This window comes from Hoplias malabaricus, chromosome 12, assembly GCF_029633855.1.
Source record: "Hoplias malabaricus isolate fHopMal1 chromosome 12, fHopMal1.hap1, whole genome shotgun sequence".
NCBI classification, from domain to species: domain Eukaryota; kingdom Metazoa; phylum Chordata; class Actinopteri; order Characiformes; family Erythrinidae; genus Hoplias; species Hoplias malabaricus.
The window spans coordinates 33,960,375-33,988,047 of record NC_089811.1 but is presented as its reverse complement, the minus strand read 5'-3'; the positions used below and the strand labels follow the sequence as shown (position 1 = coordinate 33,988,047).

General features: G+C 41.9%; 1 protein-coding gene and 1 pseudogene across 4 annotated transcripts in view; both read left to right on the top strand.

Annotated features, from left to right (window-relative positions):
* Nucleotides 1–6,794, top strand: part of LOC136710622 (bromodomain adjacent to zinc finger domain protein 2B) — a 72,088-nt gene extending 65,294 nt beyond the window's left edge. For 2 of the 4 annotated variants that reach the window (XM_066686327.1, XM_066686326.1), the window contains 9 exons: nucleotides 519–798; nucleotides 886–1,041; nucleotides 1,902–2,062; nucleotides 2,445–2,629; nucleotides 3,290–3,425; nucleotides 3,791–3,937; nucleotides 4,488–4,765; nucleotides 4,934–5,077; nucleotides 5,191–6,794. In XM_066686327.1, the coding sequence (XP_066542424.1) occupies nucleotides 519–798; nucleotides 886–1,041; nucleotides 1,902–2,062; nucleotides 2,445–2,629; nucleotides 3,290–3,425; nucleotides 3,791–3,937; nucleotides 4,488–4,765; nucleotides 4,934–5,077; nucleotides 5,191–5,347 (1,644 nt within the window). In that variant the 3' untranslated portion in view covers nucleotides 5,348–6,794. Of the gene's footprint in view, nucleotides 1–518; nucleotides 799–885; nucleotides 1,042–1,901; nucleotides 2,063–2,444; nucleotides 2,735–3,289; nucleotides 3,426–3,790; nucleotides 3,938–4,487; nucleotides 4,766–4,933; nucleotides 5,078–5,190 lie in introns of all 4 variants that reach the window. The other 2 variants (XM_066686325.1, XM_066686324.1) reach the window with 1 other exon arrangement.
* A 2,823-nt stretch (nucleotides 6,795–9,617) lies between these two features.
* Nucleotides 9,618–18,703, top strand: LOC136710431 (WD repeat, SAM and U-box domain-containing protein 1-like; annotated as a pseudogene).
* Nucleotides 18,704–27,673: the final 8,970 nt, after the last annotated feature.

The following is a 27,673-nucleotide window of genomic DNA, read 5'->3' as shown; positions in this document are numbered from 1 at the left end:
AGCTTCTTACACTGTAATGCTTGAAAATGGTATAAATATAACTTTCTATTATCTTTTCGCTGTAATTTTGCACCTTCAATTTGTTGCAGGCACCAAATTCAAAGTGTATTTATATTTACAATATTATAATTACGATAAAGTTGGTGAGTAAAAACGTATTTGTGTATTTGTCATTTACATAATGGTTTTACAGAGTAAACACATCAGTTCCTTTTTTTTTATTGCACATTACTAAAATTCTTAACTTTTCCAGAAACTGACATTATAGGCCCTCACAAGCTTCAAGTGTTAAGAACAATTTGAAAAACCGGTAACCAATACGATAGTGAGTTCATTAAGGAGCCAAGGGTTAAATAATGTACAAAATATAATATTAAATTTGACTTTTTTGTTGGTTAACATTCTTTTTTTCAGATATTTATCTTACATAATTTAAAGGAATACGCACAATTCAAAGGAAAGGAAGAACAGTGGATTTCATCGTAGTGAATATAAATTGTGTTTATTCTTATCTACAGATGAAGCCTGGTATGCACATGTTGGGCTTGCCGTTCTGGCCCACAGGACTGACCAATATAAATATGGCATTTGGAGATATGTCTGTGTCGTCCACATTGGGAGGAGCCTATGTTGATGCAGAAGCCAATACAATTAGAAATCTCTCCCAGACGCCTCCTGTGGCTACATGTAAGACCGAGCCTCTGGAGCTGTCCAGCGAGAAGCCTCCTGCAGCCTCTTCTCCTGCTCTGGAAACGGTCCAGAACCAGGACCTCCCTTCCCCACACCCCATTCCTGAAGGTAGGGGAGAGATTTAAATGGTGGTCTCAGGTTGACTGGTATGTTTTAGGATTAAATGCATTAGAAAAATGTTCACATGTGTTGCAGACATGCTGACTGGTTGGTGGAAGGTGTCTAGCTCTGAGGAACTGAGCAGAATAGCGAATGCATGCCACCCTCGTGGAATCAGAGAGAAGGTCCTGCAGAAACAAATCCAGAAGCACATAGACTACATCGCACAAGTCTGTGCCAAGAACAAAGATGGTATGACAAGCCATTTTTTAAGTACTGACAAAAATGATTCCTTTAATGTCATTGTCACTTAAAATATTTATTATACATACAATAAATGTACAAATGTATTGGGACACCTACACATTGCACCTTCAATGCTTTTTTGAAACTTCACTCCAACTGTTCCCACAAAGTTGGACGCATACAGTGGTCCAAAATGTCTTGGTATGCTGAAGTATTCTAATTTCCCTTCACCGGAACTAAGGGGCCTAGTTCCGTCCTAGAAAAACAACCCAGTCGCTTTATGTCTCCTCCACCAAACTTTACAGCTGACACAGTGCTGTCAGACAGGGAACATTCTCCTGGTATTTCCCAAACCCAGATTCGTTCATCAGACTGCCAGATAAAGCAGCTTGATTGTCACTCCACTGAACACATTTCCACTTCTCCAGAGTTCAGTGGTGGTGTTCTTTATACCACTCAGTCACATGGCATTGTGTTTGGTAATGTAAGGCTTGCGTATGGCTTCTAGGCCATGAACATCCATATCATGAATTTCCTACAGTTTTTTGTTGATGTAAACGACAGTGGAGATTTGTAACAGTCAGCAGTGTGTTGGAGATTTTACACATTGTGTGCCTCAGTGATTAGTTGGTGTGTCCCAATGCATTTGTCTATATAGTGTACGTACTTCCATCTCTGTTCAAATTGTACATGCTAAGCTACCTTCATGGTACTTGGAGTAATTTCTAGCCAGTTTTTTGAACTACCATACTTGGTGTGTTTTTAACAAAAGTGTATCAGTCTGGTGTATCGTGTCATCACTCTTTGGGTATTTGTAGATTAACCACAGCATTCTGTTTGGATTTTGTGTGTGTGTGTGTGTATAGCTGCTGTGATTGATGCATATGAGCTGGAAGAGAGCCAGGTGTGTGAGGAGACAGTGCAGGGCTGGTGTGTAGAGGAGCACGCCATGGATCTAGACATTGCTGTGCTGCAGCAGGTGGAGGAACTTGAGCGGAAAGTGACCTCGGCTAGCCTGCAGGTCAAGGTGAGCATCTTGTTTGTACATTCTAAGTCATTATAGCAGTGTAATAGTGCGTAGGGGTGACTGTGTAAGTGACTGTTTGTGTGTTGCCTTGTGAAGGCCTTGTGCCCAATGATTCCAGGTAGGCTCTGGACCCACCACGACCCTGAACTGGATAAGGGTTACAGATAATGAATGAATGAATGAATATTTTATCAGGAATTTGCTAGGATTTTACGGTCCAACAGTAGTCCTTTGGTTAAAAACTGAGTTTCAGGGCAAACTGAGGGCTACAATATGAAATAAATTAGCAAAACAGTGTAGAAACAAGGTTGAAATGAGGATGAAGCATCCTTTTCAGGGTATCAAGAAATACAGCCTTCATTCTTTCTGTCATGTTCACCAGGGATGGATGCCCCCAGAACCGCAGTCTGAGAGAGAAGACCTGGTCTATTATCAGCACAAGACCATTGGTGAGAATGACAGCGAGCCAATGGACAAATCGGAAACAGGCTTTGTGCGGCACGCTAATAACCCGCTGGACATAGCAGTGGCACGTCTGTCTGAGCTGGAGCGGAACATCGAGAGAAGGTATCTGAAGAGCCCCTTAAGCACCACCATTCAGATCACTCTGGATAACGTGGGTACGGTGACCGTACCAGCTCCTGCACCATCCCCTAGTGCTGTTGGTGATGGGTAGGTCATCCAGGATCATAGCTCGCTCCAGCGCTGTGCCTCTCTGCCCACACCCTTTAACTCACTCTCACTCCCGGGACGTCCCGTCACTCACACTAGCCAGAATACCTCTCTGCCTGCCTTCGTATTTTCTCCCTATACTCTCTGTTTTTAGCTTGCCTCTGCACTATGAGGGCCTGGTGTGTTTAAGTACATGTATGCATTTACATTTTTTAACACAAAATCACTGGATTGAATCACTGGATAGTGTTTGGGTGTAAGGCATGGTGCTTTGCTTTAATGTTTGTGGTCATTTGTGAAGTAACACTGTTGTGGTTGTCTCAGCTTTAACTTTTCTAGATGTGTGTGTGTGTGTGTTTGGGTGTGAAATGTGTCTTCTGTCTGGCAGTGCTTTAATAACCCAAATGGATGCACAAACCTTTACACTGGAAACTTTATCAGCTCTGCTGTTCCTATTGGAGTGGATTTATTCTTCTTTTTCTGTAGCTCTCCAAAGATTTGCAGCTTTTTTTCTATGTCTGCCAAGAGTTAACCTCTTGCTGTTTGCTCCAACAGAGGTGAGGAGGACCTGGCTCCAGGGATGAAGCAGTGGCGCAAAGCACTGAGTGAAGTGCGCAGTGGTGCCCAGCTTTCACTCTGTTTGCAGCAGCTGCAGCGCTCCATTGCATGGGAAAGATCTATCATGAAAGTGGTAAGGAAATTGCATAGAACGTTTTCTAGTAACTCAAATTTACAACTGGAAGTAGAGTTTTAGATGTTATGTTTACTAATATAGTGTAGTGTGTAGTTATATAGTGTGTATAATATAGTTTGTAGTGTAGTCTTTCTTTCAATGTTTTATATGTGCTTGAACATCCATCATTGTCAGTAAGCAGACAAAGTACTGCTATAACGCAAATCCCTATTCCAAACCAGCTTAGTGCCAATTCTGAGGCCTTCTCTAATGACCAGATACAAACAGCGAGCGTAGGCATTTTGAGCCTGTAGTGAGGAGCATTAGGAGGACTGTTTTCTTAACTTTTGTTGCTGAGTCTTAGTGCTGTGTTGTGGTGTTAGTACTGCCAGATGTGCCGGAAGGGGGACAATGAGGAGCTGCTTCTGCTGTGTGATGGCTGTGATAAAGGATGCCACACATACTGCCATAAACCCCAGATCAGCACCATCCCTGAAGGAGACTGGTTCTGCCCTGCTTGCATAGCCAAGGTTGGGGCGGCAGTGCTTTGATCTCAAATGATCACAAAAAACATATTTAACAATCTAAATTCTTTTTACAACATCCCTTTTATGCAACAGGACACAGTACTCAATTTATACACATTGCATTACATCAGCTGTCTAATAAACTGCTGGTCAGTATGAAACAATTTGGGCAGAGGAGAAAAAGGCATATGTTCTTTTCCTGTTTCTGTTTTTACGTGAACAATTTCACTTAGTTCTTTATTTCTGGTCTTAGCTTTGGAATACTGAGATACTTTTGAAAAGTAATTGTGTTTTGAGATCTTTTAAGAAAATAAGGGCTTTCTTACAAAAGAAATATTTTAAAAAGAGAAAGAAATAATGAAGATTTAAACATATAAATGCTATTTTCTCCTCTACCTAGTGATAATGGGCTTGGTACCTTATGTGAGAAATGATACAAAGAATGATAATAAAAGACAAATAAGTTAACATTCTTTTCCTTCCAGACACTGTACACTTTTGCCTTTTTTTGTGTGTGTTGTGTAAAATTCCTCCATCCTCATCCTCTCTGTAGGCAAGTGATCCACCCCATAAAAGTAAGAAACAGACCAACCACACTAATGGAGGGGTAAAGAAACCGTCTGAAGTCAAACGCAACAAAAAAGCATGCGAAGGCTCAGAAGATGACACGGCTAGCACCAGTGCCAGCAGCACGCCCATCAAAGTAGTAAAGGAAAATAAAAAGAGAAAAACTGAGAACCTGTCCACCGATGCTGCCAAGGAAGAGAACTCGACACAGATAAAAAAGGCCAAAACAGCCAGAGACAACAGTAAAGATGTGGAGCTCTGCAGGTATCAGACACTTCTTTTATTTAACAGACGTGGGTGGTGTTCCTAACTAGAGACTAGTTTTCTGATTTCATTTTCTGTACTTGGTGTCATATGATGTAGCTAGACATGACTGGGGCTTTACTAAAGGAGCTGAAAAACTAACTTTGTGTGTGTACGATTACTGTGTAGGTTGCTGTTGGCAGAGCTGCAGTCTCATGAGGATGCCTGGCCTTTTATGACACCTGTCAATCCTAAATCAGTCCCTGGATACCGCAAAGTCATTAAGAAACCTATGGACTTCTCCACCATCCGTGAAAAACTCTCCAACAGCCTGTAGGTATCTGAGCAAATAAACTAGATTTAATAAAATTAAACGTTGCAGACAGGCTCTGGAAGTTTCTAATTTGCCCATTTTAAATTTCTTCCCCCTTATTTTCTAATTTCAGGTACCAGAATCTGGAGACATTCATCATTGATGTTAACTTGGTGTTTGATAACTGTGAAAAGTTTAACGAGGATTATTCTGACATTGGTCGTGCAGGACACAATATGAGGAGATTTTTTCAGCGAAGATGGACTGAACTTTTAAAACAAATGATTTAGAACTGGCTGAAAATTCTTAACCTTGACACACAACAGACTTCTGCAGCTGTTTCAAGCCTGTGATCAAGAATGAAGTCATCTTCCCTATAGTTGTCGTTCACTGGTTTTCAACAAGAATCCAAAATGCCAGCATTTCACCAGTGTTCTCTGTCCTGATGGCCATGTGGTAAAATGCACCTAGATATTATCCTAGACAAAACACTGTCTTTTAAAGTGCAATACCAGTTACATGTTCTTTAAAGGTCTCACACACAGCCCTAGCCATTTCATTTAAATGTAAATATATTATTTGTGTTTTTGAGCTACTTTTTTTTTTTTTTAATATAGGACATATTATTAAAGTGAATGTATTTAATTTTGTTGATTATTTATGATTTAAAGTGACTTCATTTTCTGTGAAAAAGAGGAGATGCTTAGTATCAAAATAAATGTGTTTTTTCCAACTGAAGCTTAAAAAAGAAAAAAAAAAAAGTTTAGTTTGTTTGGTGCCTTAGTTGTACCAGAAAGGCCCATTACAATATTGTAAAACAATTTGTGTACAAAAGTGTAAAGTGTTAATCCTTTAAATGCTGAGAAGCCCTACGTTTGTGTACATAGTGTCTCTGTAAGTTCATACTCGTTTTGGAATATGTATGATGTGTACATATAGTTGTAAACATTTTTATGCCTTAGACTGATTTGTTATTGTTAAACTCATTATGATGGCACTGTTCATACCCACACTGTGGTCCACTACCACATTTTTAGTGCCTAGACTTTTGTTAATGTATAAAGAAGAGTGTATATCGCTTTGCTGTTTATAAACCCTAAATCAGTGCTTCTCAGTTCTGTTCCTGGACTCACCCTACCCTGCATTTTTAGTGTTTTTCATGTCCCAACATCCCTGAAATTCATCAGCTAATTAATAAGGCCTTAAATTGAAATTGGTGTATTGGTGAAAGGGAAACACTAAACAATGCCAGACAGTTGGACTCTAGAAGCACGACTAAAAATACTTGTCTTAAATCATACAGCAATGACAGACAGACCTCAAATATTTGTTCATTTCGGGATTTTTTTTATTTTCCTTTGGTAGCTGCAAACAAATATAGTTTGATAATGCAAAGGCCTTATCTGCACATAGCCTGCCAACACATCTTTTCCAGCCTCTGCCCACAGGGTCCAGCATGCTCAGAGGCCACTGGTACTGGACCACGCAAGCAAGGAGACTCTGCATAATAGAGATCGCAACTGTCCCTGTGATCAGGCACAGATTAGCCGTGATGTAGCTCCTATAGTATCCCATGGTCACAAAGCTGTTAGCAATGTATGCTTGTGCTGTCTTTTCCATCAGCTTCCATCCAGAAGAGTGGTTTGCTACTGGTGCTGTTAAAATGATGTAGCATCCTTGTCTAAAAGGTTTTAATTAAACTAGTGTTCGGAGGGAGACTGACTTAATAAAATGTTGTTTCTAAACTTAGATTGGGATGGTTATGTTACAGAATTGTGTGGGACCCAAATGTCTTTGAGATAAACATTTTGACGATGACATTGGTTATTATAGTAATAATTGGATATGTTTCATGTCCAGGCATTCTGATTAGAGGAATCAGGATTTGTGGAGGTGTTTGGACAGTGTGCATTAGCTTAACCATAATATTGCTGTTAAAAGTGGTGCCAAATTTATATTGCCCAGTTTTATATTAAAAGAAACCAGGGCATGTGCCAGAATGAAACTGCCACTCATTTTGAAGTGAGACTGTGTGAAATTTGTAGCGTATTTTGGCCAGAGATGTAGCTAAATTGTGACTAGGATTGGCCTATTTTAAATTTTTGTTCCACCTTAAATTGTATTTAAGACATACACTGGGTGAATTAATGAATAATTTGAGTCTAGGTTAATTTGAAATTAATCATTTAAATGAAGCTAAATTAAGCAATGTGAATTCTTATTGTGAGAAATATTTTTTTTATGAGAACTTGAGGTTTTATTGCTAAGTCATCCATTCAAGCCCTTTACGATTGACCCGCCTCCTCCTTCAATCTCCCTCAGCCTGGCCCAGACAGCAAGCATATATCAGTCCACTGTCATAAAGAGGCTGGCACACCACTGCTGGTCCACCATCGGACCACTCATTACTGTCCTGTACAGGATATAACTTATTTATAATCTCCTCAAACAGATTTTACATTCACAGAGACTTTTATTCTGGAAAACAAACTAATACTGATATTACCAACAACTATGAGAGATATGAGTATAAGCCTGATATAAAATGATTATGCTGAAAACGTGCTGGATTAGAATGATTTACTAATCTTATTTATAAAGAATAACAAAAGACCTTAATGAAGGGAAAAAGTGTAAATTGGACTGTGAATGTAGGGTGTCCGGGTCTGAGATGGTGAAAAAGAGGACGCGTCTCCTGTAAATGTTTACAGAGAAGGTTATCGACCAATAACGGTAGTTCTACAGTCAGACCGTCCAATCAGAAGATTTTAGGCTACTTCACCACGCCCCCTTCTCACTCAAGCGAACCAATCGGAGTAGGGGAGGGTGGGACTAGTTTGTGAACGAAACTTCTCAAAGTTCTATGTAAGCTCTAGAAAAACTAAATCCCGGACGTTTGTGAAATTCCGGCCGGACATTTTTTTAAGTCTAAAAAAGAGGACATGTCCGGGTAAAAGAGGACGTCTGGTCACCCTTGTTTAATCACCAGCGGTCCGCCCAGAAAGCGCTGTGTAAAACACTAGTGGACCTCCAGCTTTGACCTCAGTGGGTCAACAGTGGTCCACGTCTTCTTGCTGTCAGGGGGTGCCATTTTATGTGGGAGCACAAAGACGACAGTTGTGTAAATGGACTTAACACAATCAGACAATGCACATAAATTTAAGCGTATTGTTTAAATATGGGCTCCGACACTGAGCTAAAGCCGTGACTCGTTCGCATTTAAAGGAACAGAATCTGAACCCAGGTGTTCTAAACAGGGCTGTACTGTTTGAACCACGTGGTGTTTTGTCCAACGCATGTCACAGACGTTCTATTAAGACTCCAGAACTGTGTTAACTTGTGGAAAAGGGGTATAATAAATAATATGTCCTTGTCACGGCAAAGTTTTTCAATTTTGAACTCAACTTGTCCCTCAACAGCAGGGGCTCGATTGTGTTGAAGGCAATGGAAAAATCAAAGAACATGACTTACAGTGCTCCCTGCCATCTCCAGATGTGGTACAGGAATAGCTGGTTCCTTGGGATTGTCGCACAGCTGTGGGACGTTTTGAACCAACAGACATAGCAACAGATGTGTGAGAGCAGTGTTTTCCCATGTCCATGATGAGGGAAGGAAAGTGGTGATTCATCAGGTTGGAGCAAGTCCTGTGTGACATTAAGCAAATTATTGACTGTACTCATAGGCCACTTTTGCTTGTATTTGGATGAAATGCAGACTGACAATTCATTACTGATTTGGCTCATGAATTACAAGGAGCTGGCGAGCCAAAAGCAAGGTGGTTTGACATGCCCCAGGAGTTCCCATTCATCGTAAAACACCTAGCAGGCTGTCTACAGAGCCACACGTGGAGGAGAGCTGCTGCCACTGCAAGCACCTGTTGGAGAGTGACTGGCAGACAGAAGAGAGTGCCACAGACCACAAGACCGTTTCCATTCAATATAGAGGAGCTTTATCATCCCTGAGCAGATAACAGAGAGCTGGGCTGAATGCTGTGCCAGACATGGAAGTCTGCTTCTCCCTCTTGGACAGCCTGGCAGGCTCGATGAACAGTTGAACTGTAGCTGGGAGAAGGATAAACACGTTTGGCCAGTGTGGCAGTTGTTGGTTTTTGTGTAGCCCATGATACCAAGCATTGAGTGCCATGACTGGGTCTGTATGGGATAGTCGTGGACACATACTGACACAGAGAGTGCAAAACAGATGTGGCAGGGGATAACACTGTCACGCTGGACCAAAGGAGCTACAGGACAAGCCGTGTTGTCACCACTGCCTCCTAGGCATTTATAGGACATTGTTGTGACTTCAAAAAATATGGGGCTGCATGATGCTTCCATGGGCTTTACATGTGTGAACATGTAAAGTAGTATTTTTTTTTTATTATTAGTGTGTATACATTGATCAACCATTCAATCATTATGACAACCTCCTTGTTTCTACATTCACTGTCCATTCTCTGAGCTCCACTCACCACACAGGAACTCTTTGTAGTTCTACAGTTACAGACTGTAGTTGATTTAGTGCTCAGTGTAAATTGTTAGCCTCCTACCACCCTGTTCTTCAATGGTCAGAACTTCCACAGGACCCCCACAGAGCAGGTATGATTTGGGTGGTGGATCATTCTCAGCGCTGCAGTGACACTGACGTGGTGGGGGTGTGTTAGTGTGTGGTGTGCTGGTGCGAGTGGATCAGACATATCAGTGCTGTGGAATTTTTAAACACTGTGTCCACTCACTGTCCACTCTGTTAGACACCTACCTCATTGGTGCACCTTGTAGATGTAAAGTTAGAGACAGTAGCTCATCTGTTACTTCACAGTGTTTGCTGGTTGTCCTCTAGTCCTTCATCAGTGGACACAGGACGCAGTCGGCTGGATATTTTTAATTGGTGACAAAAATGTTTACACTAAGGTGTTTAACAACTCCATCAGCACTGCTTTGTCTGATCCACTCATACCAAATTAACACACAACAACACACATCCATAATGTCAATGTCACTGCAGCACTGAGAATGATTCACCACCTAAATCACACCAGCTCTTTGGGGTTCCTGTTTGTTTTTATTATTATTATTATTATTGTTGTTATTAGTAGTAATATTAGTATACACATTTACTTATGTATTAATGTTATCCTGTTTAACATTTTGGGCGGCACGGTGGTGTGTTCTCCCTGTGTCTGTGTGGGTTTCCTCCGGGTGACTGTCTGTGAAGAGTGTGGTGTGTTCTCGCTGTGTCTGCGTGGGTTTCCTCCGGGTGACTGTCTGTGAGGAGTGTGGTGTGTTCTCCCTGTGTCTGCGTGGGTTTCCTCCGGGTGACTGTCTGTGAGGAGTGTGGTGTGTTCTCCCGTGTCTGCGTGGGTTTCCTCCTGGTGACTGTCTGTGAGGAGTGTGGTGTGTTCTCCCTGTGTCTGTGTGGGTTTCCTCCGGGTGACTGTCTGTGAAGAGTGTGGTGTGTTCTCGCTGTGTCTGCGTGGGTTTCCTCCGGGTGACTGTCTGTGAGGAGTGTGGTGTGTTCTCCCTGTGTCTGCGTGGGTTTCCTCCGGGTGACTGTCTGTGAGGAGTGTGGTGTGTTCTCCCGTGTCTGCGTGGGTTTCCTCCTGGTGACTGTCTGTGAGGAGTGTGGTGTGTTCTCCCGTGTCTGCGTGGGTTTCCTCCGGGTGACTGTCTGTGAGGAGTGTGGTGTGTTCTCCCTGTGTCTGCGTGGGTTTCCAACGGGTGACTGTCTGTGAGGAGTGTGGTGTGTTCTTCCGTGTCTGCGTGGGTTTCCTCCGGGTGACTGTCTGTGAGGAGTGTGGTGTGTTCTCCCTGTGTCTGCATGGGTTTCCTCCGGGTGACTGTCTGTGAGGAGTGGGGTGTGTTCTTCCGTGTCTGCGTGGGTTTCCTCCGGGTGACTGTCTGTGAGGAGTATGGTGTGTTCTCCCTGTGTCTGCGTGGGTTTCCTCCGGGTGCTCCGGTTTCCTCCCACAGTTCAAAAACACACGTTGGTAGGTGGATTGGCGACTCAGAAAGTGTCTGGAGTGTGTGAGTCAATGTGTGAGTGTGTGTGTGTTGCCCTGTGAAGGCACCCCCTCCAGGGTGTATTCCCACCTTGCGCCAATGATTCCAGGAAGGCTCTGGACCCACCGCGACCCTGAACTGGATAAGGGTTACAGATAATGAATGAATGTTTAACATTTTATTTGAAATGATAACTTTCTATACATTAATCTAATATAAAAATGCTTTGTGTTGCATTATACAGACTCTGCAGGTCCAGGGCGGTATGTGAGGGCATGGTTGTAGCCTGCTCTTTTTCTCCCTGTGGGGAAATGTTTGTAACAGGCTCAACTTTGGAAGATTTGCAGCTCTGGATTCTCAGTATGAATCAGTTACATGCAGAGAAAGATGCTCATGACCTTGGAGTGGATTGCTGCGATTTCTCCCCTCAGACAAACGTAGGTTACCACAAGGTTTTTTATTTCCACCACCACCACACATATGTCAGCTGATGGGAGGTTTAAATCACTAAATTCTCTTAAAATAGCATAAATATTTCTGAAGTTTACAGTGAGTGTTGGTTTGTTTCCTGGTAAAAGATTAGTTTTATTTGTAATCTCACTAGGGCTGGGCAGTTAATCGAAAATTAATTGATATCGACATTCAGACATTCTTGTCTATATTGATTATTTTTATTATGTCCCCACTGTGTGTTCATGTACTGTCCCTTTAAAACCACACTACCGAGCTGTAGTCACGTGATCCTGCCCCTATCTGCCACACGGAAGCAACCTAAACACTGAGGCCGACCGAGCGACTCTGGGAGCTTGTAAAAAAGGAAAAATACCTCGTCTGTAGTTTGGACGTGCTGTGTTTAGACTATAATTAAGACGACACTGGAAAAAACAAGAAGTCAAATGTAAGCACTGAAAAAAAAAAACAGTATTTCAGCGACCAAAGCACTATCACACCGCAAATATGAACAGTGCTCAACAAAACAGAGTCAAAAATACAAAAAACAAAATAATCGTTCATTAATTGTAATCGAGGTAAAATGTACAGTTAATTGTGATACTGATTTGCGCTCATATCGACCAGCACTAAATCTCACCACCTCTCTCCCCCTGATTGTATGGCGTATTCTGATTTATACATTTGGAAATTATTAATGTGCTGAATTGCACTTTTATACAATTTTTTTTTAATACTTACTAAAATGTGTTGTCTAAAGTTATAAATAATTATTGCAAAATATAATTAAAAAAACAAACCATTAGATAAAGAATTTTATGTGTTTTACACAAACATATCCCAAGGTATTTTGGATAATAGGCTTGTGTCCTTGTGGACCTTGGTAAAGGCGGCTGTAATGGTACATAGAGGGTGCTCCTGAGGACATCTCTGATCATCAAAATGAGAAACAGGACACCCTACAGCTTCACAGATTTATACAGAATTTCCTCAGAGCTGAAGGTCTAGAGAAATCAAATTAGTGAGACAAATGCATGGCGCACTATATGATGCATATTTAACTACCCGCTGAGTGTATATTACACATATTAAAAACAATCTGCTATACAAAATATTCAGTCAGCTGAAAGACTGTATAAGGAAAGCTGAAAAACTATTAGCGGAGCACAGTAGGGAAAATTAAGAAGTGTGTTTGATATTCCATGAATATGCATATGAGGAGTTTAATGCCAAAATTCTGTATATATATTTTTTTTGTTAGGAATTTTGGATTTAACAATTTTTACAAAAGAATAAAATCTGACATATAATGTAATATTTTTTATGTAATAAAGGCTGTTTAGTAAAATAGATCTGATATTCCTAGATAATGAAATTTTAAATGGTCAAGAATTTATTTTTGGAAATTTTTGGCTGGGGGCGGCACGGTGGCGCAGCAGGTGGTGTCGCAGTCACACAGCTCCAGGGACCTGGAGGTTGTGGGTTCGATTCCTGCTCCGGGTGACTCTCTGTGAGGAGTGTGGTGTGTTCTCCCTGTGTCTGCGTGGGTTTCCTCCAGGTGACTGTCTGTGAGGAGTGTGGTGTGTTCTCCCAGTGTCTGCGTGGGTTTCCTCCCACAGTCCAAAAACACACGTTGGTAGGTGGATTGGCAACTCGAAAGTGTGTGTGTGTGTGTGTGTGTTGCCCTGTGAAGGACTGGCGCCCCCTCCAGGGTGTGTTCCTGCCTTGCGCCCAATGGTTCCAGGTAGGCTCTGGACTGAACTGGATAAGGGTTACAGATAATGAATGAATGAATGAAATATTTGGCTGAATAAAACATAAATTAATTACAGTTACATTTCGGTTTGTGTTCATTGTTATGTAGAGGAAATGGTATTTTCTACTGAGATTTTAAAATGCTTCTGTAATTGTGTAAACTCACAAAAACTCAAAATTTAATATTTAGAAAATATTTTCAAGAAAAAAGCCTTAAACATTAATTCATCATGGTCGGGTCCATCAATAAGCAGTAAGTCCCTGCCTTCATCTCCACTTGACTCCACCTGTCAGCTGTTTACCTGCAGTTTTGAAGTCCCACACCGCAGGTTGACAGGATTTGTTTCTTACGTGTGTGTATTTGAAAGCATGGCTGCCTGAATTCAGAGACTGTCTGGAATGCTGTGGTTTCAAAGCAGATATGTTCAGTCACTCATGATTCATATTCCAGTGGATAAATAACATACATTGCCATGTAAACAAGGTTAAAATTGGATTTTTCACTTGAGGGAGTCTTTTGAGGTTTTAAAAGCAACCGTATTTGGTTTTTGAAAGACATACTTCAAATTGTATTTTTAATCTTTCAGACTAGTAGAATTTTGGTAGTGTGTCTGTGGTTTATAAGATAGAGTATTATTTATAATTTATAGTTTATAATTATCTCTATAATTTTTCATCTGCCATCAATATTATAGCTCATGTACTTTCACTGGTATGTGATGATAATACCGTATAGTGTGTGTGTGTGTGTGTGTGTGTGTGTGTGTGTGTGTGTGTGTGTTTATATTTGAGTGTCAGATGGCCTGATAATAAGATTTAGATTGGCTTCATGTGGTCAGGAAAGCCAGCTGAAAATATGGATAATTTCCCACTGTGCAACACCAGGTATCTTTTCCACAGCACTCTACCATTCAACTCTCATAATGCATCAGGAAGCTTCTCTTGACCTGTGCTGGTTTGTAGAACAAAAAATACAACAACATTTTTTTAAATTATTTTAATGGAAATCCTACTTTTTAATCAAGTTCATGGAAGTTTGGTGAAACCTGGAGGTTGTGGGTTCGATTCCCGCTCCGGGTGACTGTCTGTGAGGAGTGTGGTGTGTTCTCCCTGTGTCTGCGTGGGTTTCCTCCGGGTGACTGTCTGTGAGGAGTGTGGTGTGTTCTCTCTGTGTCTGCGTGGGTTTCCTCCGGGTGACTGTCTGTGAGGAGTGTGGTGTGTTCTCTCTGTGTCTGCGTGGGTTTCCTCCGGGTGACTGTCTGTGAGGAGTGTGGTGTGTTCTCCCTGTGTCTGCGTGGGTTTCCTCTGGGTGACTGTCTGTGAGGAGTGTGGTGTGTTCTCTCTGTGTCTGCGTGGGTTTCCTCCCACAGTCTAAAAACACAAGTTCGTAGGTGGATTGGTGACTCAAAAGTGTTCATAGGTGTGAGTGAATATGTGTGTGTGTGTCTGTGTGTGTCATCCTGTGAAGGACTGGCGCCCCCTCCAGGGTGTATTCCCGCCTTGTGCCCAATGATTCCACTACAACCCTGAACTGGATAAGGGTTACAGATAACGAATGAATGAATGAATGAATGAATAACTCAACCCTAGGAGCAAGACAGTTTTAACTGCTTCCATTTTTACTACAAAGTATGAAACACATGTCTGACACATGACCTAGATGTAATGTTAGTTAATATATAGACAGTATATTACTGAGTAAAGTCTACATGACAAATATTTAGTCTGGAGCTTGCACTGCTGCTTATGAAAGAAAATGGCTGAATCTTTCCCACCAAATAAGAGTGTGTGATTTTTAAAGCTTAATAGCTCCATGTTCCTTTGTAGACCAGTCTGGATCTATTTACTCATTCAGGTCACTGTCTGCCCTGCCTCTCTGTTGCTGTGGTAACAGTCGTGTCTGGTTGGGATGTGCATCCTGTGTCACTTCCTGCTGGGAGTCTGCTGGGCAGGGCTTTGTTTTAGATTGAGCACACACACACACACAGGGGGATAAGTGGCAGTCAATCACAGGGGTGTTGTGATATCATTTTTTTCTCAGGAAATTGACTGTGCTGCTGAGTGAACCGTGTGGATGGAATATTCATGACTCTCATTTTCTGTGTGTTATCAGTCTCTGCAGCATGCCTGTGTATTTCACTGGTACAGTGGTCTGTTGGACTATTTCACTCAGTGGGGTCCTGAACTGAAACTTCCAGTTCTGACACTAAGCGTGTAGCAAATCTTGGCCACAACATTTTGCTTTAGCACATACTTCTCACACTTAGTTCACTACACAGGGATTATAAATAATGGTGTGATTTATGGCAGATACAAATTGATTTATTAATCAAGAACGGTATTTATGTAGACTGAAGTGTTCTGTTTTTTTGTTCGTATCAGTTCTGTGCTTTTGTTTTGCACAGGTTTTACTGTGAGGTTAGTACACACACTTACTGCGCAGTTCTGTTCTGTGTTGTGCTTTTTCATTTAATGGACAAATGCTCGTATCTGGGTGAGTCTGACACCTTCTTGCACACAAAAACACAAATGTGTTATGCCTTTTTCTATGTCTTACCTGTAGTTTAAGAATTTCTGCAAAATCATTTTGTTGTTGCATATCCTGACCACTAGAGGGCCCTGTCCTGTCAGCTTCAGTTTTCTTGTTCTGTATTTTTTTAAACGACTTGTGTTGGTAAACACATAAATAAACCCGCCAAAACAGATGTCTGTATTTATCTATTGTGAATTGTATGTGTTTTTTTCTGTCTTCACTCAGTTCAGTGGACAGCAGTTGTTGTGTATGATGCAGTAAGTTTTACAAAACTAGTTGTGTGTGTGTGTGTGTGTGTTACTCCAATTTTCAGTCAAACACACCAGTAATTTATTACGTACATAGCCCTTTATTAACAGCCATTAACATGTAAAAATTTTAGAGTATTTCCTGACTATTAGGAAAGTATAATAAGTGTGCTGGGGTGTGTGTTCTTTCAGCAGAATCGAGGAGTTGGTCTTCACTCTCTAACACAGCATGAGAGGTGAGTACTCTCTCTCTCTCTCTTCTGGAGTATCTTGCTGTGATCCTAACAGCTGATTTTCTTGTGACCGCATGGGATTCCTCTCTGTGTCTTTTACTTTGTTTCTGTTTTCTTCCTATGTATCCGCTGGTGCCTTCTCCACTACTGGGCTGTTTTTTGGCCACTGGCTCTATGGCCATTCAGGGCCATTTCAAATATTTTAGATTTTAAAATAAAAAGCATACTTAGTACTAGGGAGACCAGATCTGAGATGGTGAAAAAGACGTGGTGGTGGGGGGGGGTGATGAGGTCACGCCCCTCGCTGCCGTTGTATGCTTGTGTGCTTTTAGGTCCTTTACACCTTTATTTGCTACACAAAACATGGGAATTTCTTTTTTACTTCATCCGAGAACTTACATTTACGTTTCGGCATAGCTGCTCGAGATGAGGGTAGGTACCTGAGCTTTGTCTGACGTAAACAAGGACTACTGACGTGCAGACTGACCTGCAGGTTATCGACCAATAACGGGAGCTCTACAGTCAGACCGTCCAATCACAAGATTTTAGGCTACTTCACCACGTTCCCTTCTCACTCAAGCGAACCAATCGGAGTAGGGGAGGGCGGGACTAGTTTGTGAACGAAACTTCTCGAAGTTCTATGTAAACTCTAGAAAAACAAAATCCCGGACGTTTGTGAAATTCCATCCGAACATTTTTTAAGTCTAAAAAAGAGGATATGTCCGGGTAAAAGAGGACGTCTGGTCACACTATTCAGTACTTCAATGTCTGCTTCTCTTAGCACCAGGCGCTTTAAGCTGCAGTAGTTGGTCATATGAAATTTGTATCTGATTTTGTCTCATGGCTTTAATTTGTTGCAGTCATCTTTGGTCCATGTTTCAAGCACATCCCCAGAAAGTGACATTTACCGTTAGATGGGTTTGCTTTAATTGGAAAAAACAGACTTTGTTGAAAGCCACCTAGTGGTGTTTCCTCCAAGACCACTGATTTAGATCTTTTTTAATTAATAGAATCACAGATATTTTTTTCAGTCTAATCAATAAAACACTGTGAGAAATGTGTCTCTGTGGAGCAAAAAATGATCAACAGGAAATGCAAGAAGAAAATGGGAACAAACTCTTTTGGAAAAATAAATATCAAATCGATAGATACTTTATTGATCCCAAAGGAAATCTATGAGACTTGGCTGATGATGAGAACTAGCAATTTCAAAACAAATTTTATAAACGTTGCTCGTTGACATAATCTAATTGAGGGACTCTGTAAAATGTGGAACATGCGGCTGCTTCAAAAAAGGGTAAAGATAATTAATTTAAATGGCCTGTGCTTACAGCTGCTGATTTTCAGAGAGGCCTTACTTCCACGTGTTGAATTTCCACTTCTGTGTTAGTTCAACATTATGGATTATATACATTTAGGCAAAATCTTTGGAGTACAAGAAGTAATTGTTCTCTGCCGTACATTTGACTTTACACGTGGCTCTACACTGACACCTCCACAGGTTTCCTGCAAGTGAACATATGCACTCTTTTGCACAGATGACCTCTGAGAGCTTAGTCCATGTCAAATTACCTTGGAAACTGATTGCAGTTCACATTACTTGGGCATCATTTGTATTACAGAGTGGGTCAAGATTTTAATTTGTAGTGCTGACCACATTCAGAGTGGAGCTCATTAATGCTCCTCATGAATGAGAGAGCGAGAGAGGGAGAGCATGGGTGTGTGTGTGTGTGTGTGTGTGTGTGTGTGTGTGTGAGACCTGTGTTAAGCAGCTACAGTGTGCCTTGCAGTTGAATTTCTGTGCCATGCTGAGACTAGAACTGGCATTGCTGCAAAACGAGCTAACACTCCAAATACATGAAATTAAAACTTTCAGTGAGTGTTTGCCTGCACTAGTACTTCACTGGTACATTTATGTCTTTTAGGGAGCCATCTTCAAATAGAACTGATGAATCTGGAGCTGATAAAATACTCATTGCTCTCTCTAAAATGGATCAGTTCAATTGTAATGTGTGCCTCGTTTTTAATTACCTTTGACGTATTTGTCATTATTTTATTCCCCCCTTTCTTAGCTTATGTACCAATTGCAACGAGTCAAGGTAGGAATATTTAAGCTTTTCCAGTTTCTTTCCTCCTCTCTGAGCTGTGTGTGTTCTGTTAAAAAAATAAGTCCGTAAACCATTAATAGATCAGGGTTTCTTTATTTTCTTTCTGGAGTATTGGAGCATTTTAGGGCTTCAGCTACACCATGCCTCAGCATATCTACCTGATCCAGATGTGGAAAAGCTTGATTAGTTGACGAACGGAATTGGGTGTGTTGAGGCAAGCATGCATGAGCAGGACCAAGATACACATCACCAGAGATTCTGAATAACGTTTAAATCCTGTTTTCAGAAAGGTTGGGAAAACAAGAAGCATTCATTCATTCATTGTCTGTAAGCGCTTACCCAGGTCAGGGTCACGGTGGGTCCGGAGCCTACCTGGAATCATTGTGCGCAAGGTGGGAGGGGTGCCAGTCATTCACAGGGCAACATTCACTCACACATTCACAGTTACTGACACTTTTGGAGTTGGCAATCCACCTACCAGTGTGTGCCTTTGGACCGTGGGAGGAAACCCATACGGACATGGGGAGAGCACACCAAACTTCTCACAGACAGTCACCTGGAGCTCAAACTCGAACACACAACCCAAGGATCCTGGAGCTGTGTGAAACTACAATGTGCCGCTCCCAAATCTTTATTAAATTACAACAGTGCACAGAAATAGTTTCCAATGTTTTCATCCACCTTGGCTGTATTTTGTAAGTGTGAACCGATGGAGAATTTAATTCCTGGATCACATAAAAAAAGGGGACAGATGCAAAGTAAAGTGAAGAGTTCATAGAATATTCAAGTTACAAACTTGAAATGTTCACAAAAAACAGGCAGAGGTTCAAATAATTTAAATCTTATTTTTAACTGAAAATATTACAAAGATGGCGGCACGGTGGTGCAGCAGGTAGGTGTCTGTGTCACACAGCTCCAGGGACCTGGAGGTTGTGGATTTGAGTCCCGCTCCGGGTGACTGTCTGTGAGGAGTGTGGTGTGTTCTCCCTGTGTCCGCGTGGATTTCCTCCGGGTGACTGTGAGGAGTTTGGTGTGTTCTCCCTGTGTCTGTGTGGGTTTCCTCCGGGTGACTGTGAGGAGTGTGGTGTGTTCTCTCTGTGTCCGCGTGGGTTTCCTCCTGGCGACTGTCTGTGAGGAGTTTGGTGTGTTCTCCCTGTGTCTGTGTGGGTTTCCTCTGGGTGACTGTCTGTGAGGAGTGTGGTGTGTTCTCCCTGTGTCTGCGTAGGTTTCCTCCAGGTGACTGTCTGTGAGGAGTGTGGTGTGTTCTCCCTGTGTCTGTGTGGGTTTCCTCCGGGTGACTGTCTGTGAGGAGTGTGGTGTGTTCTCCCTGTGTCCGCGTGGGTTTCCTCCGGGTGCTCCGGTTTCCTCCCACAGTCCAAAAACACACGTTGGTAGGTGGATTGGCGACTCAGAAGTGTCCGTAGGTGTGAGTGAATGTGTGTGTGTCTGTGTTGCCCTGTGAAGGACTGGCGCCCCCTCCAGGGTGTATTCCCGTCTTGCGCCCAATGATTCCAGGTAGGCTCTGGACCCACCGCGACCCTGAATTGGATAAGTGCTTACAGATAATGAATGAATGAATGAAACTGAGATTTATTTTATTTTTTTTACATTTTGGCATATTTTTTTTATTTGATTCCAGCAACTACCGTATTGCATCAAACCTATAGCTATAGATTTGAATGTGACTTGTTTAACATTTCTTGCTTGATATATCATTTCAGCAGCTAAACAGTTCAAGGTGTCCATTATAATGTTTTTTTTGTTTCACTCTGCACCAATTGTTTTTCAAAGGGATAAGTAAAAAGGGATTAGTTTACCACCTGGACACTTTTACTAAGGAGACACCTTGTCTTGTCCAAAAAAGGTGCTGGATGGCAGCATGTTGCTCTTAAACCTGTACATATCGTTTAACATTAACAATGCCTTCACAGATGTGCATGTCTCCCATGCCATGTGCACTAAACCACCCAACTGTGCGCTTATAACAAGCCGCATGGTCTCGCTCCTCTTCAGCCTGGAGGATGAAGCATTCATGATTTCCAAAAATAATTTTAAATTTTGACTTGTTGGATCACAGGATAGTTTTCCACTTCAATGAGCACAGCCACAGCTGCATTTATGGATTCAGGTTTTATATGGTTTCATCACATATGTGAGCTTTATCTTGCATTTGTGAATTCAGTGACAAATTGTGTTCACAGACAGTGGTTTTGAGAAGTGTTTCTGAGCCCATGCATTGATTTTCACTACAAAAACGTGTCTGTTATTCACTCTGTGCCACCTGAGGGCCAGCGAGTACTGGATTTGGGCTTTGTCCCTTGCATATCTTCAGATTCTATGACACATTAAATTATATTATGTACTGAGGAGCTGCATATGGAAGGACTTAATGGGGAAGAAAAAACAAGAATGGTTGGTACAGGGGATGCCCAGGGTTTTGTAGTGGGTGGGCACCCTTAGGTTACTCCCAGGGCATTGCTGTGGGCATAGATAATAGGAGATATTCGAGGGTAGTCATTCATGTAGGGGCCAATGATATTCGTCTGCGGCAGTCTGAGGTAACTAAGGGTAATATTAGAGAGGTGATTAAACTGGCCCAGACGATGTCCGATGCCGTAATCTGCTCTGGCCCCATACCAATGCGGCGTGGCGACAAAGCTTACAGCAGACTTTGGGCGTTAAACTGCTGGATGTCCAAGTGGTGTTCCGAAAATCAAGTGGGCTTTATAGACAATTGGTTACGTTTTGAGGGCAAGCCTGGTCTTATAGGTAGGGATGGTATCCACCCCACGCGGGAGGGTGCTGCCTTACTTTCTTGCAGTATAGCACATAGTCTTTTAGTTAGTCAGCAGAGTAGTGTAGATAGCTGCTGACAATCCAGAGCCGGGACCAGGCCGCAGACAGACAGGCTAAACCGACCGTCTGCGAACTGTCTTGAGACGTCACCCAGGTTCAACTGTATTGAGACTGTGTCTTTCCCCCGAACTAAATGTAAAAGTAGAAAAACAAAATCAGCCTGTTTCAGCAACCTAATCAATATTAAATCATACACAACACCTAGCAGCAACACCTCAGAACTAAAATTTGGGTTACTCAACATAAGATCACTAAACTCAAAAGCACTCATCGTAAATGATATTATAAGTGATCATAAATTCAATGTTTTCTGTCTCACGGAAACGTGGGTTAAACCAAATGAATATTTAGCACTAAATGAAGCCACCCCCCTAGGCTATAATTATGCACATAGCCCAAGAATATCAGGCAAAGGAGGTGGAGTATGTGTAATTTACCAAAATACCCTAGAAATTAGTCTTAAACAATGTGACACCTTCTCTTCTTTTGAGGTTCTCTCCACTATTATTATAAATCCGGTCACAAAAAAGGACGCATTTTTATTATGCAACATTTACAGACCACCAGGGCCTTACTTAGAATTTCTGAAAGAATTCAGCGATTTTGCTACAAACCTAGCGGTGTGCAATCATAAAGTTATAATTGTAGGAGATTTCAATATCCATTTTGAGAAGGAAAGTGACCCACTAAAAAAGGCATTTACCTCAATCTTAGACTCTATTGGTATTACTCAAAATGTAACAGGGCCTACACACTACTGCAGCCACACTTTAGACTTAGTTCTGACACTAGGTCTTAACATTGACAAAATTAATATCTTACCGCAATCCTCAGCAATCTCCGATCATTACTTAATTTCATATGAGCTACGTTTTATCCATAATATATGTAAGAACCCTCGCTATTCTACAAGGCGTATAATAAAACCATCTACCGCCCTACAATTTATAGAAAACCTACCAGAACTATCGACCCCAGTTCCAACTCCATCAGACCCAATGGACCTAGATGTACTAACTGATTACCTAGAAAATACCCGTCGATCTACTTTAGAAAAGGTAGCACCACTTAAACATAAAAGTATAAGACAGAAAAAGCTCGCACCATGGTATAACGATAAGACCCGTACTTTAAAACAAACATTACGAAAACTAGAGCGGAAATGGCGATCAACCAAGCTTGAAGTGTTCCATTCTGCCTGGAAGGACAGCCTTATAGAGTATAGAAATGCCCTCACTAAAGCTCGCTCAGCATATCTGGCCTCGCTGATCTCCCATAATAAAAATAATCCGAGAGCACTGTTTAGTGTGTTTTCTAGAATTACAAAAAATCAAGCAGGTTCTGAACAACTAATTCCAGCAACTCTCACCAGTAAAGATTTTATGGACTTTTTTAATAATAAAATTGAGAATATTAGACAACAAACTCTAGCCACAGGATCAAATCCATCCTGGCTGCCACCTGATGTGAATGAAATAAAACATAATATAACTGTAAAAGAAAGACTTGAAACCTTTTGCCCACTCCCACAATTAGAACTAGAGAAGATTATCACCTCCGCAAACTGTACAACTTGCACACTTGATGCAATTCCCACAAAGTTGCTCAAAGAAGTACTACCAGCTATTATTGATCCTCTTTTAACTATAGTAAACTCATCGCTTAGTCTGGGCCATGTACCCAAAGCTTTTAAACTAGCAGTTATTAAACCTATGATCAAGAAACCAAATCTTGATGCTAGTACACTGTCTAATTACAGGCCTATTTCTAATTTGCCATTTCTGTCTAAGATCATAGAAAAAGCTGTGGCCCAACAACTTAGTTCATATCTACATAAGAATCATATATATGAAAAATTCCAATCTGGATTCAGGCAACATCATAGTACAGAGACAACTCTAGTCAAGATAACAAATGATCTTCTTCTTGCCTCTGATCAAGGCCACGTATCCCTGTTGGTGCTTCTTGACCTAAGCGCAGCCTTCGATACAATAGACCACAATATTCTCATAGAAAGGTTAGAAAACATGGTTGGAATCACAGGGACAGCCCTATTATGGTTCAAATCTTACTTAACGGAACGTTATCAATTCGTAAAAGTAAACAATCTAAATTCAAATTATTCTAAAGTAAGATTTGGAATTCCACAAGGCTCTATTTTAGGACCATTATTATTTACATTATACATGTTACCGCTAGGCACAGTTATAAGAAACCATGACATTAACTTTCACTGTTACGCAGACGACACACAATTGTATATTTCAGCCAAGCCCGATGACAAACACAGATTAAAGAAAATAGAGGACTGTGTAAAAGACGTGAAAGGCTGGATGTTGCGTAACTTCCTCCTTCTAAACAGCAACAAAACAGAGGTCCTGCTTTTGGGTCCAAAAGTGACAAGAAATAAATTATCAGACTTAATTTTAAATCTAGCTTACTTTCCAGTTTAACCTGGTTCAGCAGCAAAAAATCTTGGTGTCATAATTGACCCGGATTTATCATTTGATCAACACATAGGTAGTATCACTAGGACAGCTTTTTTACATCTTCGCAATATTGCTAAGATTAGAAATGCCTTATCCCTCCAGGACGCAGAAATATTAGTACATGCCTTTATTACTTCAAGGCTTGACTACTGTAACGCACTACTGTCAGGATGCACCAGCAGCAATTTAAGAAAACTTCAACTAGTTCAAAATGCTGCAGCTAGGGTCCTCACTAAAACTAGAAAATTTGAACATATCAGCCCAGTTTTATCATCACTTCATTGGCTGCCTGTTAAATTCCGCATTGACTACAAAATTTTGTTATTAACATATAAAGCTCTACATGGGCTTGCTCCTGAATATCTTCAAGATACAATTTCCTATTATGAGCCTCCACGTTCACTTAGATCACAGAATACTGGATTTTTAAATGTTCCCAGAATTCAGAAGGCCTCAGCTGGGGGAAGAGCCTTTTCTTATAAAGCCCCCCAACTCTGGAATGATCTTCCAGAAAATGTTCGGGACTCAGACACAGTCGCAATCTTCAAATGTAGGCTAAAAACTCATTTGTTTAGTTTATCATTTGGTAGCTAATGCTCCCCCATAGATAAAGGCGGCAGATCCGGGGGGTCCATGGACACAGGGAATTATAGTATACTGAGACGCTGGTGCTGTCGTCCCGCCGCTTCTCGCGATCACTCAGGTTTGTTGACGGTGGAGCGGAGGGATGCCAGTGTTTCAGGATGCTCCCAACAACTTAGTTCATATCTACATAAGAATCATATATATGAAAAATTCCAATCTGGATTCAGGCAACATCATAGTACAGAGACAGCTCTAGTCAAGATAACAAATGATCTTCTTCTTGCCTCTGATCAAGGCCACGTATCCCTGTTGGTGCTTCTTGACCTTCTCCCCCATAGATAAAGGCGGCAGATCCGGGGGGTCCATGGACACAGGGAATTATAGTATACTGAGACGCTGGTGCTGTCGTCCCGCCGCTTCTCGCGATCACTCAGGTTTGTTGACGGTGGAGCGGAGGGATGCCAGTGTTTCAGGATGCTCCCGTGTCTGTGTGTCCTCCTGGTTCTCTACTTTTAGTTAATGCTGTCATAGTCAGATCTGCCGGAGTCATTAGCCACACTCTGGAAATTTTCATATTTTCTACTTTACAAACACAAAACAGTTCAAAACTAATTCCATCCCTTTACATCTTTCCGAGTAAACGACTGCCCACCTGTCTGTCTGGACACTGATGGATGACTGTCGAGATCCTCCTCCACGCTTCAGACCAGCTGCCCACGCTCCAGCAACCACCAAGTGCCTTGAAGCTGTCCCTACACTGAAGTTCTCATGGACTACTAACTATCATCACCAGTAGATTGACCAGAGGAGGATGGGTCACCCCTTGTGAGCCTTGGTTCCTCCCAAGGTTTCTTCCTCAGCTGGGGGAGTTTTTCCTTGCCACTGTCGCCCCTGGCTTGCTCACTTGAGGGTTTTACATTTGTCTTTACATTTCATGTCAAATCTTGTCTTACTGGAATTCTGTGAAGCTGCTTTGTGACAACATCAGTTGTGAAAAGCGCTATATAAATAAATTTGATTTGATGATTTGATTTGATTTGCTGTGATTGACTGGTCTGTCAATAACCTGCCAGACGTAGTGCTAATGGTGCTAGACACTGGTTTTATAGAAATGCAGCAGCCCAGTCTTTGGGCTACAGGTACCTTGTCGGTAGAGGTCACAGACATCACCAGACCAGAGTCCCAAAATGCTTTACTGAATAAGCATTTGCCACTATATTAAAACATTGGACTGTGTTTTATCTAACAGCATTTCATCTTTGCGTTGTGAGCAGGAAATGTGTTGCTTTGTCACTCCAAAAAGCTGGTCACTGATTGGTTGGAGGAGGAGGTGAGTGCTTGGCTACATGTGGAAGGACTGGACTTACTGGTGAACACTTAAAACACACAACATTTATGGCGCTGAGCTCATCACTTTCACCAAAGAGACACTGGCCAATGATATGAATATTGGGAAGTAAGCAGCTGTTTCTACAGTGTCATTATTACTGAGGGAAGCAGTGGACAGTTGATCACTTGTTGCTCAAATGTATTAAGTCAGAGTTTCTCAAACATTTATTGCAGCTCTTCCCAACTCCAAAACACATATATACACACATATTTTGCTTCCAATCGCCACATTTTTAAGAAGCACTGGTTGGAACCCATTCACATATTTCCTTTTTAGGCTGCTGTAGAGTTTCTTCAAGGAACACTAATTGCTTTTAAAGCTATTACAATTATTCGAACCTAAGAAGAATACTTTGCACCATGAGAATGTGTTCTTTATTAACATGGATTCAAATCTAAATTGTAATAATTGATTGATATTTTCCCCCAAACTTGCATTTAGGACATAAATTAACAGTTTAGAATAAATTATATATTAATAAATAAATTAATTATTTGGGCGGCACGATGGTGCAGCAGGTAGTGTCGCAGTCACACAGCTCCGGGCGCCTGGAGGTTGTGGGTTCGATTCCCACTCCGGGTGACTGTCTGTGAGGAGTGTGGTGTGTTCTCTCTGTGTCTGTGTGGGTTTCCTCCGGGTGACTGTCTGTGAGGAGTGTGGTGTGTTCTCCCTGTGTCTGTGTGGGTTTCCTCCGGGTGACTGTCTGTGAGGAGTGTGGTGTGTTCTCTCTGTGTCTGTGTGGGTTTCCTCCGGGTGACTGTCTGTGAGGAGTGTGGTGTGTTCTCCCTGTGTCTGTGTGGGTTTCCTCCGGGTGACTGTCTGTGAGGAGTGTGGTGTGTTCTCCGTGTCCGCGTGGGTTTCTTCCGGGTGACTGTCTGTGAGGACTGTGGTGTGTTCTCTCTGTGTCTGCGTGGGTTTCCTCCGGGTGACTGTCTGTGAGGAGTGTGGTGTGTTCTCCCTGTGTCTGCGTGGGTTTCCTCCGGGTGATTGTCTGTGAGGAGTGTGGTGTGTTCTCCCTGTGTCTGTGTGGGTTTCCTCCGGGTGACTTTCTGTGAGGAGTTGGTGTGTTCTCCCTGTGTCTGCGTGGGTTTCCTCCGGGTGACTGTCTGTGAGGAGTGTGGTGTGTTCTCCCTGTGTCTGCGTGGGTTTCCTCCGGGTGACTGTCTGTGAGGAGTTGGTGTGTTCTCCCTGTGTCTGTGTGGGTTTCCTCCCACAGTCCAAAAACACACATTGGTAGGTGAATTGGCAACTCAAAAAGTGTCCGTAGGTGTGGGTGTGTGTGAATGTGTGAGTGTTGCCCTGTAAAGGTCTGGCGCCCCCTCCAGGGTGTATTCCTGCCTTGTGCCCAATGATTCCAAGTAGGCTCTGGACCCACCGCGACCCTGAACTGGATAAGGGTTACAGATAATGAATGAATGAAAGAATAATTAATTATTTGTTATTATTAGGTTTACAGTGTGGTCCAGCTGGAACATCCTTAAATACTCTACTGCTAACTTTACTTTATGAAAACACCAATAGCTTCACATTGTGTATCTCGCAGCTGTGCAGTCCGGCTCCAAACAGAGCTCAACAATGCCGCCTGATTTTCTCTTCTGCTGTTTGGAAGCTCACTAAAGAAAGCTAAAACCAGCCAGCATGCAGCTTCTGTCAACATCTAGGATGTGTACTTTGCAAAGAAAAACTACAGCTTCGTCTGTAGCCTAGTTTCAATTAAAAGTCTCTAGGCAACAATTCAGTCACGAAAGGGAAATTACTTAAAATGTAAACACTATCAAATTATTAAATCTTAACAGAACAGTTTTGTGAGCTGTCTTCTCAGTTGTGTCTTGAGGGAACTGTGCTGAGATAAGACTGTATTCAGTGTCAGCAGCCTTTGTGTCTCTGGTTTTGAAAACCAGAGTAAACTATAGAGCCTGTAGTGATCTGCCTATGTGTGTCTTGCTCATGGGGTTCTCTATGTAAGACCTGCA